The sequence below is a fragment of the Eriocheir sinensis genome, chromosome 17 (assembly GCF_024679095.1).
Source record: "Eriocheir sinensis breed Jianghai 21 chromosome 17, ASM2467909v1, whole genome shotgun sequence".
Taxonomy (NCBI): domain Eukaryota; kingdom Metazoa; phylum Arthropoda; class Malacostraca; order Decapoda; family Varunidae; genus Eriocheir; species Eriocheir sinensis.
In genome coordinates, this window is record NC_066525.1 from 17834517 (window position 1) to 17856797 (window position 22281).

Genomic DNA, 22281 nt, shown 5'->3' on the forward strand with positions numbered 1-22281 from the left:
CAAACTTATATAAATGGTAGACAAGAGTCAGCATGTTTGTGATGGTACCCTCTGTGGACCTACAACGAGGCAGTCTATGAAAAACACACCAACATCACTTCACTGTTGACAGATACAGCTCTCTAGCCCTCCCATTCACAGTCCAAGAGTGACTTTAAGGTCTATGAAGACATGAAAGAGTACAATCAATGTCTGCAAGCCCTGAACATCAGGGACACAAGAGGTCTGGCAGGTCCATCTCTGCTTATCAAGGTGATGGAGGCCAAAATGAACATGCTGATTGAAGTGTTACATCCCAGTAATCACCAAAAGAGCAAGAGTGGCCAAAATATTATATATGAAAGTTGTCAAAAGCAATCTTAAGCAATAAAAAAGGATACAAGCCACATGAAACTATTACTCCAAATATATGATAGAGGTATACAGATGAAAAACATCTTTGTGACTTGCAACGCAAATAACAGTGAATGCTTCATTTCAATTTCATTTCAATCATGATAATATGAAAATCATAGACAGTCACCACCAATGTTCAATGTCCAGGGAGCATGAATGATCTTCAAGCAAAACATAAACTTGCAAGTCCAGAGGCACTTCAAAAGATCTTGAGCAGGAGGCTGTGGTCTTAGACTACTGGCCATGGAAACTAAATGAAACTGATTAAAATTTTCAAGCAAATGTGTGGCATTAATAAGGTCACAGAATTATCAGCATCAAAAATGTGTACTCAAGTGTCCTGATGATCATGTCAGGGTAGTGTAATGCCAACACAGTGGAGAAATAATCATATTCACAGATAAGATATACAACTTGCAGCATTAAAGTGGAGAGAAAGGTCTATATTTTGTATGTCCTTAAGAACAATTGAGCCACTGATTGTGACAAGGAGCCAAGTGCTAAAAGTCTTGAGTCAAGGAATATACATTTAAGTTTACAAAAATTTCAACTTGTTATAACTTTTAACCAACGAAGTCCTAAAACCTACAGCCGGCCTGTCAGTCCCAATCACCATCGTAACTCAAGGACTACCTGTATAAATATATTTACAGAAAACCAAAATTCACAGGGTTAACAACAAAGTTCTCTACGTTTATCCCCATTAGCTTCAAAAGGAACTTGAATCTCACCCTTGTAACTCATGCTTTCCATATATGCTTGGCCTATTTTTCTCTCCCCAATGAACTTGAGTTTATTAAGCATACACTGTTGGCCAATGGATTTGCCAAGGGTTTCACTAATTCCTTCACAGTTCTCATGGCTCCACGTTGCAACATGGACCTCCCTCTTAGGTGATTCAGTCCCTTGAAAATATGGCGACACAAAGTACTTATATGTTCTAGAGCATCAACTGCTAGGATTTTATAAAGTTCACCAGTGTTATAGTTCCATGCATAATGGTGCACAAAAAAAATAAACCAATGTCAAAATGGTTGTTAGACAATAATGTCACTGTTAGAGTGGCCAGGGAATTCACTGGACTCAAAATTCCACAGAGAATTGGTGGAAGGTTATGAAGGAAAAAGCTGCAATAGCTCATACAGTGGACCTTCAAGAAATGAAAGATGCCATAGTGCATGTGTGGAATGACATGGACTATAAGTATTTTGTAAAACTAGCAAATTCATGCCTTATAGAATATAAAAAATGTGCTTGAAGACAGATATGACAAACTATGGAGTTCCATAACAACATAACGAAATGTTTGTGTAAGTATATTTTTATTTGAACTTTAACTCGTAGTTTGTTAATTACAACAGGCAGGTAGATTCCTCTTGTGCCCACTGTGTATCTATTACAGCATTTCCGTAACACTTGCAAGATCATGGGCTGCTATTGGAGGGTATGAAGGAGACACCGCTAAAAAGGGAGGCAAGCTCTTGTCCCTTTCTCCCCACAAAGCAAAGGTATGAGGGAGGCAGGGACAGAAGGAAGCAGGTGCTTGTCCATTTCTTACTCGGCTAGTGACTCAAAGGATATGACGCCCTGCAGCAGTGACTTCACTTACAGGTGCAAATATAGCTGTCAGCTTTATGAACACTGCAATACTGGGACAATTTTGTTCCTCAGAGTAAGAGGAAAGGTTTTAGAGTACGACAGTAGTACTAAAATTAAAATTCGTTGGTGGCACTTGTCTCCTTGTCACACTCACTGTCTCTATTACAATATTGAAAATCTGAAATTTGGTTTCATGAAGCATTAACCCATGCAGTGCTTGGTACGTACAATTGCGCACCTATTGTGAAATGTTAGGTACATGTACATTTTCATTTTTAAACAAGTGCACTGCAGTCATTTATGTTTTTATCTACAATTTATTACTATAGGAGTAGTAGGGAAGCTTTAAGGGTCTCATGAAAGCAATGTTTTATATATATATATATATATATATATATATATATAGATATATATATATATATATATATATATATATATATATATATATATATATATATATATATATATATATATATATATATATATATATATATATATATATACATAGTTATGGATTAAATTCATTTGGTGTAATTCTTTTGTAAGATATCAAGCTTATTTTGTGGGTAATTTATTCCCATATGTACATATGTGGTTTTACTACTTGAAAATATAATCAGTAAAGCATAAGAATGTAGAAATTAGACTTTGAAATAGTCAGAGAGGAGAACTGCTGATTGGAGACTGCATAGTATTTATTTCAGCTTTGCAGCTTGTGAAAACTCAGCTTTCTGCCGTTCAGTGTTGCCGACTGAATATGCAAGCATTCCATTTTACATTTTTCTTAAAAGTATATATGTGCTTATTATGTGAAGAGATGTGTATTTATTACCTTTATACAAGAAGAAATGTAATAACCATAATAAAGGCATACAAAATTACACAAATAAATTTCCAAATTCTTGGTGTGACATCATGAGCCCTGAGACAGTGAAAAATATGCAGATAGGATCACAAGGAACCACACTTTAAGTAGTCACATGAAATAAAAATTTACCCCAATAAACCTCTGTTTTTTGGACCTTTTAAGGAAAATGTAAACAATTTGAAAAAAATGCAACCTGACATGACCCTTTCCTTTATCCAAAGTCAACATTGAATGGGTTAATGCAACTTGGAAAGTGCAAAATCATTAACTTAAAACATTTATCATTAAGCTATAGGAACACATTATATTCTGGCTTGGTCACTCAACAGTTTTGTTCAAAATGAGAAGTTCAGAATCCTATGCTCAACAGGTTAGGCTTCAAGCTGAGCTGTGATGAGCACCAATTTTCAATCTTTCATATTCTATACTTAGTTTGCTGGTGTTGTACCACCAAAATTCAAGGCCACTGGTATTTTCATATCACCCTATCACCATATGTTTTACTTCATTATATGAAAGTCAGCTTGGAAAACTGTAAAAGCTTTTTCTGACAAACCATTACGTGTACATTTGTCTGAAAGATTTAATTTACTATAAGAAACTGTTTATATACATATATTTGTATGGCTACACTCTTTCCTTCAAGCAGTTGTCTTCCTGGGGAAAGAACTCAACCATACCTGGTGATTTTTAAAGACTAAAACTGAGTGTGCAGAGAGGTGGCTCTCTTTGAAACCACAAAGTGAAAAGACACTTAAAACTATTATGCAAAATCAAGACAGCACAAAAAATGCTTTATAAATATAACAAGCTACATACACATAAATAGACTAATACTACATTAACATCAATTACGGTGAATCTCCTCAAACTTGCTGTGGCCTGTTTTTTTAGCATGTGCCAGCGCCTCGTCCTCACCTGTGATAATGGTTCCACACTCCTTGCACTCCAGCCGGAAGGTGTTTGTGTCCGTGTACTGGCCACTGTTTTTTGCCTCCATCGCCACCTCCTTTGCTTGGTGCAACACAGAATCATCGGTTGTGGGGAAGATGTAAATGTTGTTCCCCTGAAAATGAGATCATATGAATTTACAGTTTGGTTCAATGACCTTACTTCTAAAGGTTTGCAATCAACTACCCACAAAGCTTTGGCTTTATTGCCATCTCTTCTACTTTGAATAGCAGTCATCAACTGTTGGAAAGATATAATGCTCCGCCTGTGAGAGAGCAAACACATCGAACCACTTCATCATCAAAATGGTGGCAAACAAACAATATCATCCCTGAACTTGTATCCTCCTCATGAAATTATCTGTTATTCTAAAGAATTCATACATTATTACTGAAAATAGGTATATATTCCAAATTACCCTGCCTGGTGTAAATGTAATTGTTGGTCATTATTGACAGAGCATACTGCAATGGTGACTACAAACTCTTACCTCAAAAGTCTCCATATAAACAGGATCATAGTGTACACCATCATACAAGACAATCATTCTGTGGTCATATTTCTTATCCTCACCAAATCTGCATAAAAAATCTTACATAAATATCTATATAAACATAGATGTAGAGAGATAGATATAGGAAGACAGATATAGGTAAGGTAAAATTTGGAGCATGACATTAGCTGTGTATGGCCATGGTGCTCATCTCCCTTTCATTGACCCTTGAGCCTGTGGTGGGTGAGAACTCTTTCACCCAGGACACAGGGCCTGGGTGACATACAAGTTACCAGTTTACCTTCCCAGGTTTCTCCAGGTACCCATTTTTCAACCATCCAGAGAGGAAGGATGAACAGCTGGGTGGGTTGTGTGCTGACAGCCCAGGCAGGCCCAGGCCCACAGATTCGTATTTAGGCACGCTAACCACTGTGCCATGGAGACATGTATGTAGATACAGACATACTGTATATAACACTTAAAACTAATCATATGCCAAATTTCAATACCCTTTACTAATAAAGCCTTCTCCCCTCTTAGTGTACCTTATTTTTTCCATGTATTATCCATACTTGATTAATTCTGATGACTGCAAAAACTTCATTCTATTTGTATTTTACTTTAACCTTCATTGATCTGTATGATAGGGAATTTATTATATATAGCAAACTCAAATCTGCATTCATTGACACATTAGATCCTTTATTATGTGGCTTGCAAGTCTGCAATATCAAAACAATGGAAAGGAGGCGGTGGCTGAGTGGTGCTAGCACCACGTCCAGGAGGACGCGGGTTTGAGTCCTGCCTACTGCCACAGTTGAGACTTTTTAGTCACCGCTGAGTGGCCTAAAACTACCCACATGTCCTGAAGACCACCTATCAACCCGGACTCTAGATTTTCTCTCTGAAGAGAGGCTCAAAGATGAGCTCCAGGGGGCAGCATGAGCCAAGCAAGACAGCACCACTATAAACACATGGATCACCATGATCTGATCATGACACTAGCTCCACTTCTTGGAATTACTGCATAGTTTGTATCTGCCAGGAGCTGAGTCACGGGCTAGAACAATAGAGCTCATATACTCTAGAATATCTAAAAGAGTTCATGTAATAAAATAGGCAGGAAGAAAGTGATGTGTAGGAGGTGTTGGAGGGTCTTTGTGGGAGGCAGATTTAAAGATGCTGTGCTGAAGTGGAGTCCATTTTATCATGGAATTGAAGTGCATCAACAAGAACTCAAAAATGGCAAGCTGTAGTGGAAGTTTGTAGGGCAGAATATATCAACTAAAGTTACATCACATTTGACTTAATGAACAGCACCTCAGGGCATAAATCAACAAAGAATGACCTCACTTAGTTGTTTAGAAAGTCTCATTAGTAAGGAAACATATATGAATTTTCTGAGTCAAGACCTATAGTAACTGTTTTGTTTTTGTTAGGTTAAGTTTAGGTTATCTTCAAACACATGATAGCCAGCACCTTATGGTATAATTCATCAAAGAATGATCACTTAGTTGTATAGAAAGTCTCATTAGTAAGGAAGCATATATGAATTTTCTGAGTCAGGACCTATAGTAACTGTTTTGTTATGGTTAGGTAAGGTTAAGTTAACCCTCTAGCTGTGGAATATGAGTAGACCAGAGTCCTTTCTATGTGAATTACCGGCCCTTAACTTAAACTTACCAGACCAAAAGGAGCTAAAACGTATATCATCATAATCATCTCAGTTTTATGCAGCCTCTAATAATATTTTTTTCCGGTAGAGTTGCATATTTATGATATGATCATGCTCATTAGATGAAGGCAGTTCAGCCGCAACGTAGGCTTGTCGCAGCTACCGGGTTAGGTTTAGGGTATCTTCAAACACATGATAGCCAACATCTTATGGTATAAATCATGTTGTGGGTGCCAATACTATAGATACATTCAAGAAGAGGTTGGAAAAGTTCATGGATAGTGAGGTTAGGTAGGGCTAGGCTTACAGGAGCTGCCTTGTATAGGCCAACCTGCCTCTTGCAGACTCCTTACGATCTTATGTTCTTATGTTAACAATTGCCTGTGCCACAATGGGCTGGGGCTGACTATCAGGCACCACCAAGAAAGCCTACTGGTGCCACAGGCCGAAACGTAAAAGGAGAGAGGGAAAAAAAAAAGTAGCAAAAACAAGGCTGCAAAATAACACCGAGGAAAGAGACTAGCTATTTCACCTTTTTAGATTACATAAATGGCCACAAACTACAATAACTTTCAATTCAATCCTTACCTATTTAGTATGCCAGTTTTTAAGTCTAAGGCCACAATTTCTATTTCATAGTACTGGCTGAAGATGGACAGCTCAATGCCTCCACCCCAGGATGTATCTTTTAGAATCCATTCACAGTAACTGCTGTTAGATCGCTCTAACACGGCCTCATTGTACAGGTCTGGCTTGCTCTTGATTACGTTGGCTACTAGTTCTCGCATCTCTTGTAGTCGCTTTGCATCTATAGATTCACCTCCTGCAAAAAAATTGTTTTTACTAGTCATTACACACTAGATTAAAAAATATCTGAATGATGGTGGAAATATGAATGGCGAGACATATGTGGGTAGAAATGGTTCAAATGAAAAAGAATTGGGACTCTACATTATAACTACTTCAAGAATACTTACTGTCATTCTCTGACACTCAGGGGTTTTAAGCCCCACCCAAAGACAACTTAAGTCATAAATCACACTAAAAATGTTCTAAAACTCATTTTCAGTACAGGTAACTCGATTTACACGAGTTTGGTTCACGCGTTTTTGAAATAACACAGGGTCCAAAATCCAAATAAATGTTTAATTTACACGTTTTTTCACTTAGACGCGATATTTTATGGAATGGCCACCAGATGTCTCACGTAACTGGACTCACATGGCGCCGCGGCCACACAGCTGAGCTCAGTTCTTCCCGCGCACCAGTTGAACAACAATACAGTACCTACATTGCCACGCTACACAACAACAACAACACCCTCGCTGCTGTGCTACAACGAGAGGAAGGGCAGCCTGAGGAGGAACCACGAGAGGGAGAGGAGTCAGAGTGATACAGTAGGCAATAAAGGTACAAACCTACCTCTTGTTTGATTTACATTGTTTTTGATTTACGCGACCTCTTCAAGGACACAATACTCGCATAAATCGAGAGTTACCTGTACCATCGGGGCGAATTCGGACGTTTCATAAAAAAAAAGTTATCCTGGTTAATATATCATGAACAAATAATCATATCAGTGATCTGTTTGTTTGATCATTATTAATATCTCATTCTTTCAGGGTATAGACTTTTATTATATGATATGTTCTGAACACAGCTTAAAAACAAAGATGAAAAAAGAGAAAAATTTTGCAACATGTAAAAACTTTCTTTGGCAGAGACACTGTTGAACAGATGCAGGAATGTCTTTGGTGCCCAGCTGTACTCCCACGAGTAGTGAGAAAGTACAAAGTAAGTTATTGGAAATTACTTCAATCGTTTTTACATAATTAGATATTTAATGAAATTTTTTAAATTCTAATTCAAAATGGGATCGTTTCGGACAGGGGGGAATAATGGAGGAAAAACTGGGGCAAATTCGTCGTCCTCGTCTTAGTCTTTTCTGTGTCTGAAGACGGATGTGAGGAGAGGGGGAGGAGAAATGAAAGGAAAGTTGGAGAGGGGGTAAGGGGGCTTGGAGAGAGGGTTTGGATTGAAGGAGAAGGAGAAGTCATAATAGAGGAGGGAGTGAGAGGGGTAATGAGTGTAGGGAAGGAGGGGTGTCATAGTAGTAGTTTAGGGGTAAGGGAATGAAGGCTGAATATGAAAGGGGTTGGTAGGTGGTCGGCCCTCGAGTGGGATGAGTGGGTGTGATCAAGGCAGTCCGACGCGACACTTTGACGAGGAGACATACCCTAGGGTGCTGCCAGGACCTTGGGGATGGGGGTGAAGGGGGAGAGCATGTGGAGCTATTGAGGTGCATCCACAGGTGAGGTAAAGGGGGGCAGGGAGGGAGGGAAGGGCGAGGTATGTGGACAATGGTGCGAAGGAAGTCTACGAAGGTGACATTCCAGTGACACCACATTATTATTCGGTGGCATGTGGAGTAAAATAAATAAATAAATAAAATAATAGAAATACAATATGTTCGGAATATGTGAAGTAAACAGGTAATATAACGGCCTTGCAGGGAACACAGTCATTTCAGCCAACAGTAGGGTTGCATTGCCTTGGCGTTTAATTGAGTGAAAACTACTAGCAGCTAGAAATACTCGATGCCTCATCTGGGTCTGGTCTGATCACGTGGCCGCCACGCAGCTTGGCCCATCTGCAGCCCTCGCCTTCCTGTCTGTGTGGCTGCCTGCTCGTACGCATAAAAACATTTTTTTAAAAACCTAAAACTGTCCGAATTGACCTCATATATGTCCAAGAATATACTGAGATTCCAGGGTAGTTCTCCAAACACATTTTCAATGACTGTCTGACTTCAATGCAGGCGTCCAAAATGACCCCAAATCGGGTTAGATTCAGATACCCTTTATTATATTTATGAAAAATTTATATGAAAGATTTTAAATATCACAGTACTGAGTCGATACCCCAGTGGACCAGCCTCACATACAATACTAAACATCACAAGTTGACCTAAAATCTAAATTAGAATTCACAAAAAAACGAAAAAATCGTCCGAATTCACTCCAGTTGACAGTACAGTCACCTCTCGATTAACACAGAGTTTAAATAATGCGTTGATTTAACACGAGTTGACATTTAAGGAGATACGTTTAACTAACGTGATATGTTCGATTTAACACGAGTTTCATCGATGATGCCATCGAGCGTGACGTCGTCATCGCTGAAACATTATTAATACATTAGTAGGTCACGCAAACAACAAAAACACACGCTCCTACTCTACTCAAATTTGCTCCTTACCCCCGCCAGCCACTGCCCCTCCCCACCTCGCGCCCCCGCCACAGCCGCTCCCCTCACCTCTGCCACCCCGCCTCCCTCCTCTTCCCCTGACCACCCATGCTATTGGTGACAAAGACAACTCCCCCAAGTTAAAGTTTTCTAAAGAAAGAATTGCTACACCACACTTGCAAGTCACTGACACAACAAAAACACGTCCCCACACTCACCATCACCAGCCTGTTGATGCATCACTGGTCGCCGCCGCCGTCCACCGAACCCCCACCCTGCTCTCCATCCTCCCTCCCCACCCCGTCCTTCCACCTCCTGGTGAGTGTGGGGACGTGTTTTTGTTGTGTCAGTGACTTGCATGTGTGGTGTAGCAATTCTTTCTTTAGAACACTTTAACTTGGGGGAGTTGTCTTTGTCACCAATAGCATGGGTGGTTGGGGGAAGAGAGGGGAGGCAGGTGAGGCAGGGTGGCAGAGGTGAGGGGAGTGGCTGGTGGCGGGGGCGCGGGGCGAGGAGGGACAGTGGCCAACGCAGGTGAAGAACAAATTTAAACAAAATGAGAACGTGCGCCCTTGCTGTTTCCGTGACCCACTAATGTATTAATAAAGTTTTTTTTTAAGGTTAGAGTAACAAAATCCCCAAAATAGGCAGACTTTCCCAATGTCCAGGAATGTAACCACCCTATTACCATTGTTTCCTATGGGGAAATTGTTTAAATAACGTGACATCTCCAGGAACGTAACCCTTGTGTTAATCGAGAGGTGACTGTACCTGAAAAAAAAAAAAAAAATACATACTCTGGGAAGGTAATTTTTTTTTGTGAAAATCAAGCTAAATTATTAAAGTCAGCATATTTAAACTACAGTCGTCCCTCAAATAGTACGGGGGTTAGGGACCCAGGACCCCCGTACTATTCGAAAATCCATATAAAATTAATGTTCCCCATAAAAACACTCCCAGGGCTGCGTTTGAGAGAGGGAATCGGGACTCATGGAACGTCCCGAGTGCTCTCAAATGCGTGACACAGCAGCACGAGTTGCCAACTCGGCACGTCCATGCATTTGAGGGAGCGACTCAGGGCGCCCGGGATGTCCTGGGTTCTCTCAAACGCATGACGCCGCAACACGGGTTGCCAACTCGGGACGTCCGCTGGCTCCCGGTTTGGGGAGGTGGAGCACCTTCGTGCTGTGATGACGTCATCAGCAAATATTGCGTCCCAAACAAACACATATAAGTGCTTTCATTGCATTTCACCTCCCTGTGCTTCCTTTTCATCCTCTGTTGCAAGGAGCTCGTCAGCCAGAACAGGTAGTGATGCATGTTTAAACATCGTCAGGAAGATCAGCGAACGCCATTTTTCTGCCAGAACAGCTAGAGAGAGAGCAGTGGACGCCATTCTGCTGCCAGTGAGACGCCGTTACCAAAGCAATGACGAAGCTTAACTGAGAGGTGCACAAAAGCGTTTGATAGAGGGTTTCAGGTGGTCTGGGCGCCCAGGACGTCCCAGGTTCTCTCAAACGCGTAACATCGCAGCACAGGTTGCCAACTCGGAACGTCCACTGGCTCCCGGCTTTGAGAGGTGGTGGGTCAATCAACAAACATGGCAGCCAAAATAAACACATATAAGTGTTTCCATTGCATTTCACCTCTCTGTACCACCATAACCACTGGAGCTTCCTTTTCATATTCTGTTGTAAGGAGTTTGTCAGCCAGGACAGCTAGTGATGCATGTTAAACATCGCCAGGGGAGGTCTGGGCGCCCGAGACGTCCTGACTCGCTCTCTCAAACACACTGGCAGGAAGATAAGCATACGCCATTTTGCTGCGAGTGAGACGCCGTCACCATAGCAACGACGAGGCTTAGTAAAAGAACGGCCTTTATCTCCACTCTTGTAGCACTCTTGGAGCACTGGCAGTTACTGCGGCAAGAATTTCTTTTACACTATGATAGATACAGCGAAAACTGCTCTCATTCAGGTGGTATGTTCTCCCTACCACAACATAACTCATCCCAAAGTGTAACTTCCCCGAAATCTGAATTCTTCTGCAAGATGATCACCTTTCTCAAATGCTTTGGGGTGCTTTCAGCAGGTGTTTTGGTAGAACAGTGTTGCCACTCACGCCATGGCTACTTGGTGCAACGAGCGGGAAATTTAAAAATCCTAAAAAAGTTCTTCCATGACAATCCATATAAAACCGAAACTGTACTATTTGAGGGATGATTGTATATACTTTATAAATTCATTTACTGAACAAAGAATATTTACTTCATTTTTATCAGCATATTTCTCTGCACATTTGGCCATTGTAAAGTTCATAATTACCCAAGGGCTACACATTACTTACCATTAATGAGATAATATACACTAGCAAAAAGACAGGAGTTGTCTGAGGGCACAACTTTTTTTAGCAGTGTGCCGGCTGGACACTTGAATGGAAGCCCTGCTTCATGATTAGCATTTTCTGGCTGAGCCTTCAATGGAAGCGCCACATCACGGCTGACAGTCAAGTTTGATATGTTTGTATTCTTTGGATGGGACTCCGGTGGTAGCGACTCTTGCCCTATACAAGTCTGGAAAGAAAGGCCATCATATATTATATACCATAATTATCATTACAAACCCTACTAACCACACAAGCAGGGGTGGAGGTTGAGAAAGAGAAAAAATAAATAATTAAAAGGGAAAAGATCAAATGGTGAAAGCCCCTCACAACACATCTGTGAATTATTAAAGTACACAGTGTCCCTAACACTGAAACCATAACAACATATGATACATGATTCCTAATAGCCCGTCAAAGGCCTAAGATCATGCAATGTTAAGAACATAAGAACATAAGGAGGATGCAAGAGGTTGGTTGGCATATACAAGGCAGCTGCTGTAAGCCTAACCCCACCTAACCTCACAATCAATGAACTTATCTAACCTCTTCTTGACTGTATCTATGGTATTGGCACCCACAACATGATTTATACCATAAGGTGCTGGCTATCATGTGTTTGAAGATACCCTAAACTTAACCTAACATAACCTAACAAAACCAAAACAAGCACAATAGGTCTAGTCTAGACTCAGAAAATTCAAATATGCTTCCTTACTAATGAGACTTTCTATACAACAAAGTGAGGTCATTTTGTTGATTTATACTATAAGGTACTGGCTATCATGTGTTTCAAGATACCCAAAAGTTAACCTAACAAAAACAAGTTACTATAGGTCTTGACTCAGAAAATTCATGTATGCTTCCTTACTAATGAGACTTTCTATACAACTAAGTGATCATTCTTTGTTGAATTATACCATAAGGTACTGGCTATCATGTGTTTGAAGATAACCAAAACTTAACCCAACAAAAACAAAACAGTTACTATAGGTCTTGACTCAAAAAATTCATATATGCTTCCTAACTAATGAGACTTTCTAAACAACTAAGTGAAGTCATTCTTTGTTGATTTATGCCCTGAGGTGCTATTTATGCCCTGAGGTGCTGTTCATTAAGTCAAATGTGATGTAACTTTAGTTGATATATTCTGCCCTACAAACTTCCACTACAGCTTGCCATTTTTGAGTTCTTGTTGATGCACTTCAATTCCATGATATAATGGACTCCTCTTCAGCACAGCATCTTTAAATCTGCCTCCCACAAAGACCCTCCAACACCTCCTACACATCACTTTCTTCCTGCCTATTTTATTACATGAACTCTTTTAGATATTCCAGGGTATATGAACTCTACTGTTCTAGCCCCGACTCTTTCAGCTCCTGGCAGATACAAAATATGCAGTAATTTTAAGAGGAGGAGCTAGTGTCATGATCATATCACAGGGATCCATGCTTCCTCCATGCATGGATGCATATTCATATACACAGCAATATCAAGCATATGCCTTATTTTGATGCATCAAAAGATACTTCATAAAGTGATGTTCTTCCTATGAGACAAGTGTTACTTTTCCAGACATGACTAATATGCTGCTTAACAGGAACACTGTTGAGTCAGGGATTCCTGATGGGAGCAGTGCCTTGCTTCCTCTCTTCTTACTTGCTTAGTACCCTTATAGAAAACTGTTTTTCCATATTTATTTCAGTTTTTTTTATAAAAATTAAAAAGTTTACCTAACATGCTCCACTCACAAGCTTCTACTTAAATTTTCCAATTTGTTTGTTTGTCGCTTACTGACCACTCTTTATCAAACACTTCCCCATATCGCTCACCCAACTCAGCTCAATGCTCCAAGACAAAAAAATTAATAAAACATGAATAACTGGCTTCTTTGGACAAGAAATGTTGATTCGTTTACCTTTGTTACAATGTGTTCATCTCTTTGGTATGTATCTCCACAACTTATATGAAATAAAGAACAATCCATCATCTCTTCTGAAAGAAGCTGTTTATGGTAGTTACACCATCATCTGAGAGAAAAAAATCAACTTACAAGTAATACATATATCTATATATAATCTAGGTATAGAAATGCTTAAAAAAAAAAAAACTATCAAGTACACTGGTTAAGGCCAGAATTCACAATTCATATATATTTTACATACTTTCCAACAACATATCTAAAATTTAACAATTATACCAAGATATGTTTTTCTCTAAGACTCAAACAAAGCATTTTCTTTTCTTAATTTCTTAAAGATTTTACTTTAGTAACGACCAATTAGTTTCACCTAATAAGTGACCAGATAATATGATCAAAACAGTGTGTACTTGCCATGCTGGTTGAGGGGTCTGCTTCCTCCACTATAAGAAGTTCACCATTCTGGATCCCAAGGCTACTCAGGGTACTTTCAGGATTACCTTTAATAACTTTAGGAGGATATCCTGAAAAATACAAAATGGTAGAGCCCTTATGAAGATTATAAGCTAAAAATACACACCTCAAAATCTTAATTCATTTAATTGCTAGAGAAATTGATAATTTAAATGTTTACTGCATTTACCACCCTGTAAGACATTTTTTTTCTGAATAAGTTTACAAAAATCACACTGAGTCTAATGTGTCCCTACTACCAGCAGGAGGCCGAGTGCTAAAGACATCAGGCATAGTCAGGGCTCACACAAGAGATGTGGTAAGCTGTAGTCCAGCAAACACAAAAACTTATTATTATTATTATTATTAATGCAGTAAAGCCTCACTTATCCTTATTAATTAACCCAAGCCCAAAACAAAAGGACAACAGATCCCGATTATGTTGAAGGAATTTTTACGACCCCCCCCGAGGCAAATTGAAATGATCCAGTAAGTAGCTTTGCACACCTGACGTGCGTTGTTTTTAAACTTAGATTGGACCTCATGAAAATATGGTGAAGCAGCTATGTTAAAATGACCAATGGCACGATGACTGTTACTATCGGGCCATTTTTTTGCTGGAACCAATATTGTTCGATGGGTGAGCCAGGAGCAAGAAGCCAGAGTGGAAATGTGGCCAGTGTTACACCACAATACCCTTCATTTGCAACTCAACTAATTACACCAGGCACTTTATTAGCTTCTTTAAAATGAGCATTCAAGTGAAAGTTTAGTAATATTACATAAGAAGTGGTGGAAGAGTTAACGTTGAAAAAAATTACTGTATGAACAGGGAGAGCTGGAGGATATTCTTATGTGACCACTTCTCTACAGGGAAATTCCTGTAAGGCTTGAGCCACTAAGAGACAAAAACTATACCTTACCTATCAGAATCTTTTGTCTCCTCGGAAGTATTAATGTAATGACCTGAACAGCTAGGAGTAAGTCCTTCAAAGTACTGTCAGCACAAAGGCAATCTGTCAGAGGGTATTGCTTCCCATCTCTGGTCTTGACCCTTAGGCGAAACATTGCTGAAAAAAAGAAATAAAAGCATAGTATCATCATCTTCGTGTGCTGCTGTAGATGTGACTAAGGAGAGGATAATGGAAAAGACGATATGTATGGTCGTCATAGCTTGAGAGTGATCCTAAAGGAGGCTGGAAGCAAGAAGAGTGAGGCTGCCCCTGATATGTGCCCTTGACCTAGAAAACAGCCCACAAATAACTTACATAGGTTGTAGATGAGTTACTTCTCCAGAAATTTGGACTTTTGGGGAATGAAAATCAAAAGGCTTGTGAAATTATTTACAAAAATAAAAATGTAAGATTTTGAGCAAACATCAATAATTTATATAGGATATGCAACATTTGACTTGGTCTTTTATTATTATTTCCAATGACTCACAATATTATGATGATGGGGTACACAACACTTGTGTATCTGGGCCACATGTGATGGGAGAGACACTAACCAAGGTCTCACAGCTGGTTAGTACAAAGCTATATTAGTCCTCCAATAAATTGTATACATATGGCCATTTCAGAGTATTTTCAATTGAAGAGAGATCTTATGTTGGTCTCCTTTCCATAGCTGAATCAAAGCAATAAGTCCTGTAAAAACCATATTCCACAGGAATGCTGGTGATGGAATAAGGACAGCAAAAGCTTATAATAATTTTCAGTGTATAGGAAGTGCTTTTTTAAACAGAAAAATGGGTCTCAAAACCACTCTGCATCCTATGCACCAGAGGAGTAAAAAATCGTTCCTCTATATGCATACTGCACCATGTAGCAGAGCGTAGGATTTAGTACAATCACCGTTTAGATCTGGCGCACATTGCAATGCAGTGTAGGATAGGGCAGGGCAACACATAATTTTGTATCTAACATATTTTCAGCCATAGTTCCTATGTATAGTATTTCCACAAGAAACTGGCGGGTGGGGTAGTGGCAGATGCGGGGTCAGCCCCGCCCCGCACCTTGCCACACACTCTCAACACCTCTCGCTTCCTCTCATATGTCAGCTATTTACTACCTTTAAATTAATTTAATTAAATAATTGGATAATCCAATAAGGTCATATAGTGTTAAGATTGTTTCGTTTTTAGGATAATAAAAAAAAGTTGGAAAGTTTTGTTTAGTCGGCGCAACATCTGTGGTCATATGCCGGAGAGAAACAGAAGGGGAAGGAATTATAGAAGGGAACAGATCCCATGAGACGAGACACAACCCTCGAATAATACCTGGTACCCCTCACTGCTGGGTGGACAAGGGCATAGGGTATCAGAAAAGCCGCCCAAATTTTTCCATTCCACCCGGGAATCGAACCCAGGCTCTCGGTTGTGAGCCGAATATGCTAACCACCGTACTACGAAGCCCCCGGGATAATAACAAAGATTTTGTGTAAATACCACGACATTTGACAACATTGTGTTCCAATGTTGTCAAGTGTCATGGTATTTATACAAAATCTTTGTTATTATCCTAAAAACGAAACAATCTTCACTCTCTCATGCACCATGATGCAATTCGTGTCAAAACGGAACCGTCTACATCTGAGCTTTTGACTCGAATCACGTCAAAAAACTTTTAAAAATTTGCCAAAAATAAAGTATCTTTCAGAATTGCGTCAAAGTTTTTTGAGTCAAAGATCCAAGCTAGACCTATAAAATAAACTAATCTTCAACTCTCTCATGCTGTTGGATTTGAGGTGATAATTGCCCGTGGCTTGGTTGCCTCTCAGCAGGCAGCCTGTTAGCCCGGACTGTCGCCCCTCTAAATTGTGTCCGGAGCCTGGTAAGCCTAGATTACAGTTGTCAGACAAAATTGGTGAAATTTATTCCTACTTCCAATGTAAAGTGATCGTGCAGTGATACAATATTTTGTTTTATATTCGCAAGGACCAATAACTGTTACTATTAGAAAATATGGCTAAGAAATTATCAAGTGAAGAAATTTTGAGACCCATTTGTACAGAGCATGATGACGATTCTCATGAAAGTGATGCTGATGATGGAAAAAGTGAAAAAAACTCCAGCCCAGTTAGGGAAAGAGACTTAGTGGTACTATTTATTATTATTATTACTACATCTGGCGAAGTTCTTCCAGACAGCAAATAGGTGCACTAATAGTCATGTTTGTTATTATCAAAACTCTATTCCAGACAAAATTGACTTCTATTTTGACCACCTTGACTTGGCCGTTGTGTTTTGTTTGCTGGCCTTGAGCTGTTTCTTCTACTGGAGAGAACAGAATAGATAGAAAAATATAGTTTTCGTCCATTTTCTCAAGAAGAAGAGAACTACTGGTCGTATGAAAATTCCAATGATAGCGTTGGAATCCTCATAAAAATCCACTTTTATTGGCATAGCCTATAAATCATAAAATGTCAACTCAGGAAGTTTTGAGCTACAAGGTGGTGAACGTAAGCATTTCATATTTATCTTTACTCAATGTTTTTTGTAGTCGGTAAACTTCACTATTTATTTGCATTTCTTGATATTTTTTTCTTTCATAAGGCAAAATAATCTCTTCCAAAACCAACAATAAATAATAATGCCAGGAAAAAAGAATACGTACTCGTGGGTGAAATTGGTAACATGAAAAAAAAAATTTGATGCATGGTCAGGTCATTCTGCAAGGCCCCCTAGGGAGCCCCAGATGGATGTTGCAGTGGAAAGAGAAACTTATTAAACTTTTGGTGTGTGAAAGGGTTAACACTATAAGACCTTATTGGATTATCCAATTATTTAAATAAATTCATTTAAAGGTAGTAAATAGCTGAGATATGAGAGGAAGCGAGAGGTGATGAGTGTGTATGGCAAGGTGCGGGGCGGGGCTGACCCCGCATCCGCCAGTTTCTCGTGGATATACTATAATATTTCTAGGTGTACTGTAAGCTTTCACTTCATGAATATGGCAAGTAGAAGATTGTGCATTATAATGGTGAAGCAGTGATGCATGGCAAAGAAACTGCCTTAAAACATGAACACTTAGCTCTCGTGCAGCAAGTGGACTGTACTCAGCCATTTATTTTTTTATAGATCCCTGATTCGGAATTGCTTTTCCATTATTTTTACTGATTTCTGTAGTTACCCGGATGTCACACTGGGCAAGTGTCCCATGGTAATGAGTTATCACCCCCCACATGTCGTGACGGACATGAGCACCGAGGCCATGTGCAGCTTTAGCCTGTGCCTCTACCTTTGCCTTTGTTACTGAAATTCGATTCCATGAGGCTGAAGATACACCTTCCTTGGGCTCATTCAAATCTAAACTTTCTCCTGCTCTACATGGCATACACATAAATCCGTACTACATAATCAGTCACTTTCTTTAAATCTGATGACATGGTACTTGTCTGACTGGGGTGGTGGTTGTGTTGGGCTGCAGTTAATCCTGGCATGTCTGGCACTGCTGGAGGGTTGTGGTTCTACCAGCCGAGTTACTCAAGTGAGTTTTTCACATCTCTTTAAGTCTTGGGAATTGTTTAGCAGACCTGAGCATCCATTTGCAGAAACGTAGATTTTTCATTTCTTGGTAATATATAATGTTTTCTTAAGATGGAGGTAGTTTCTTTATCTGGAAAGTTACTGAGGCGCTATTACGACTTTATCCCCAAAAATGCTGTGGAGGCATGTTGTAGCTGTCAGGACAAAACAAAGTGCGGTTAAGATTCGTTTTAGGTCCATGCCAGTATCTCATTACCTACTTTATGAAACATCAGTATCTCTTCATATATCTTTTTTACAAACCTTCAACAGTCATGGAAACGCTTTGAAAATCCAATTCAAGGACTTTTCTTTTACTCTTCAAAATATGGGATAATGTTTACGAAAGCGCGTCGCCTCCTCTGCCGGCCGCGGCGACGCCGCAGCGGGTGTTGCAAGAAATACCTCCTCGCTGCGCCCCCCCTGGTTAGAAGGGGAGGTCGAGGGGGGTGCAGCCCCCCCATTAGTAGGTCGTAAAGTTCGGTTGGAGTAGTTTAAATATACTCCCCGACCCTAAGCCCTCTGCGAGCTATTTTGCGGCTGCGGCGGCTGCAGCATCGCCGCTGCCAGCAGAGGAGGCGACGTGCTTTCGTAAACATTATCCCATATTTTCAAGAGTAAAAAAAAGTCATTGAATTGGATTTTCAAAGCGTTTCCATGACTGTTGAAGGTTTGTAGAAAAGATATATGAAGAGATACTGATGTTTCATAAAGTAGATTATGAGATACTGGCACGGACCTAATACGAATCTTTATCCAAAGTGCAGTAGATCATTCAGCAGTCATGACAGATTCTATTTAAATACCAACAGGACCCGTTGTATCTATCAACAGGGAGGCACCTCGGGGAGCACTAGCACTCGCACTATTCTGACACCACACAGAATATTACCAGGGCATATTTTAATATCAGATCAATGATGGGTATTAGGGCACAACCAGTGGGGGACCACCTGATTGGGGACAACGAACTCTCATGAAGGGGCACATGCAGAACCCGACCTCAAGCCTCAACCCAGGGGACAGTAACCTATCACTACTAAAATGGTCCTAGGGGACAGTAACCTATCACTGCTAAAATGGTACCGTAGGTTATCACAAAATTTGCTCAACTGCTCTCATAACTGCTTTCCTAGTAAAACAAGTACTTCTATGGTTAAGAGCATGATATCTTATGCATAAATAAACTCTCCGTCTCTGAAATACACTGGTGAGGTCAAGCACACCACAGCCAGTCTCTGTTAAGTGCAACGCCCTCGAGGGTAGAACAAAGCAAAGCCTCGTCACTCTCCTTCAACCGTACATTGGCCTGGTGTGGGCGATGCAGGTTCCTTACCGAGGCGCCACACCTGACCCTCACTGCTTGGTGGCTCCTTCCCGCGTCTCAGGGCATCACCAGCGAGGCCTTGGCAGGTGTGGGGATGTGAGCGGCGCCAGCGTTATAGAACATGTCCCAGGCCGCGGGTCACGCCAGCACGCCGCGGTGGCCACACACACACACACACACACGTTTCATGCACCACAAATGAAACCAAGTAGCCTAAATTCAAGTCTAAAGCCGTTCTGATAAGAATTTCAGTGCCACAACCTCCAGAGTGAAGCAGGGTGATGGACGCTGATGCCCCGTGGTGGTGGCCGCGGCTGGCGGGACGCGGCTCAGCTGACGGCCAGCTGATCGCGGCATAAATAGACGCCAAGCCGAGGCCTGTAGATACCAGGAGAACCTTCCTATACACTTCAGAATATTGAATAACTTAAATTTTTACAGTTAATGGCACAAGGTTGAGCAGGCACGTTGAACTAAACATTTACGTGCGTGAGGGTCAAATGTCTGCCCAGCGTTTGGAACAAGTGGTGTTCGGACGGTGGCCGCCAGCCCTGCCTGGCAGACCTTGATCACGGCACCACAGGCGGCCCATCATGATAAATGAAAAAAAAACAGAGCCACATATCAACAGTGTTACTCTCCATCCCATACCCCATTTCTTACCTGGATGACCTTTCCCTATGATCCATGCTTGAGTGAACCGTCAGGCAAAGAACCGAAAGGTCTCACCAACCAATGCGCCAGCCTATCCAAGCTCATCAAACATATAATCCAATAAGACATAGGCTGGGAAGTGCATTGGGAATTCATTTCATATGGTCAGGAATAATAGTCGTAAAGCTTGTGGCCAAGAAAATCTTTTAGAGCAGCTTTGAAAGCACCAATTGAGGTCTCTCGATCAGCTCAACAACTGCAGAAGGAAGAGAATTCCAGGAGCCAACAACACGAACTGGGAAGAAACGACGCAGACACTCAAGGGAACAACGAGTATGAGCAAGCTTAAAGACATGACCTCTTGTACCTACGACTGGAACAAGCTGGAATAGTCTAGTCGAGTCAAAGGGGGCAACACTATATGCATGATCTTCCAGCACTCGATCAAATCAGCTCTCAATAATTAACCTCCCGCGAACAGAAAAAGATCAAGAGCAGAAAGCCTGTCTGCATAGGACAAGTTCTCTCTATATAGGCCATCTATGTTATGCGTCCACCTTCGCTGGACTGACTCTAGCTTAATGTCACCAATACAGGGTTGGTGATTTTTTTTTTTTTTTTAATCAAAAAAATCAGATTTTTTTTATTTAAATCAGATTTTTTTATTTATTTAAATCAGATTTTTTATATTTTTTTATTAATCAGCATAAAAATATTTGGAAATATATATATATATATATATATATATATATATATATATATATATATATATATATATATATATATATATATATATATATATATATATATATATATATTAGTTTAAAACACATTTTGGAGTGTTTTTACAGCATGTTGCATCATCTCTCACTTGGTTACAATGTGTTCGAACCATAGCTGGGCACAATAACAGAAAACCTTATTCCCGATAATCGATAACTGATAATGAAAAACCTTATCGGTGATAACCGATATTCGTTAACTGGAGACACAAATATAGGCGATAACCGATACCCGATATAAATCCACAACTCCGATACTAGCTAGCGATAAGTCCGATAGGCGAAAACGATATACCATATTGATATTTCAGATAGAAAAACATAGATAAACTCAAATTTTCATGATCTGTATTTTTGAAAACTTACAAAACCTGAAAACCACACGTTGACACGTACATATAGATGGTAATACTAGAAACGCCTGAACCGGTGTTGTGTTATTTGGCTTCCCCACCGTCAAATGTTTACAAACACTGGTCTCTCGTGAACTGCGCATGCTCAGACCAGCAAGCGTAGACCTGTACAGTCTCACAAAGCTTTTTAACCGTAATTAAGAGTTGCTGGAAGGCTGAATCAGACATACAGTACCACTACCACCATCCTCGCTGTTTCTAGAACGACACTGTACGAGTTGTATTTCTTTGTACAGAGTGTCGTTCTATAAACAGCGAGGATGGTGGTACTGTATGTCTGATTCAGCCTTCCAGCAACTTTTAATGTGTTAAAAAGCTTTGTGAGGCTGTACAGGGCTACGCTTACTGGTCTGAACATGCGCAGTTCACGAGAGACCAGTGTTTGTAAACAAAAGAGCCAGCTTTTGACGATGGGACACCAAATAACACAACACCGGGTGCCTTCAATACCATGGCATGCTCACAAACGAATATGGAATATCAAATTTGAGGCAGTGAATAATCATTTTTTTGGTAAAGTTAAATGATTTTTCTCTTTGATATATTGATTTGTGAGTCTAACATAAAAAATAACCTAGTGTTTTAATGTT

The 22281-nt window shown here is 40.2% G+C and overlaps 1 protein-coding gene across 6 annotated transcripts; it reads right to left on the bottom strand.

The window, feature by feature from the left end:
• Nucleotides 1–2550: 2550 nt before the first annotated feature.
• LOC127000041 (ubiquitin thioesterase OTU1-like) lies at nt 2551–20525 on the bottom strand. 6 transcript variants are annotated; one of them, XM_050863449.1, is made up of 7 exons: nt 20506–20525; nt 14911–15057; nt 13949–14058; nt 11575–11800; nt 6571–6805; nt 4305–4392; nt 2551–3929 (listed from the first exon to the last, which is right to left on the bottom strand). In XM_050863449.1, exons 2-7 carry the CDS (start codon nt 15053–15055, stop codon nt 3711–3713), a joined length of 1023 nt encoding a protein of 340 aa, XP_050719406.1. In that variant the 5' UTR covers nt 15056–15057; nt 20506–20525; the 3' UTR covers nt 2551–3710. The 6 variants fall into 6 exon arrangements, with proteins under 6 accessions (XP_050719406.1, XP_050719401.1, XP_050719402.1 ...); XM_050863444.1 differs by lacking the exon at nt 20506–20525 and adding an exon at nt 20104–20355; XM_050863445.1 differs by lacking the exon at nt 20506–20525 and adding an exon at nt 19852–20097.
• Nucleotides 20526–22281: the final 1756 nt, after the last annotated feature.

Bases quoted from the DNA above. Each gene is read 5' to 3' on its own strand.
- LOC127000041 (XM_050863449.1), bottom strand. From the start codon at position 15,055: ATGTTTCGCCTAAGGGTCAAGACCAGAGATGGGAAGCAATACCCTCTG. The intron at 4,393-6,570 runs GTAAGGATTGAA...TTTTTTATGCAG, and splicing joins AAAACTGGCATACTAAATAG to ATTTGGTGAGGATAAGAAAT. The intron at 3,930-4,304 runs GTAAGAGTTTGT...TCTCATTTTCAG, and splicing joins TTTATATGGAGACTTTTGAG to GGGAACAACATTTACATCTT.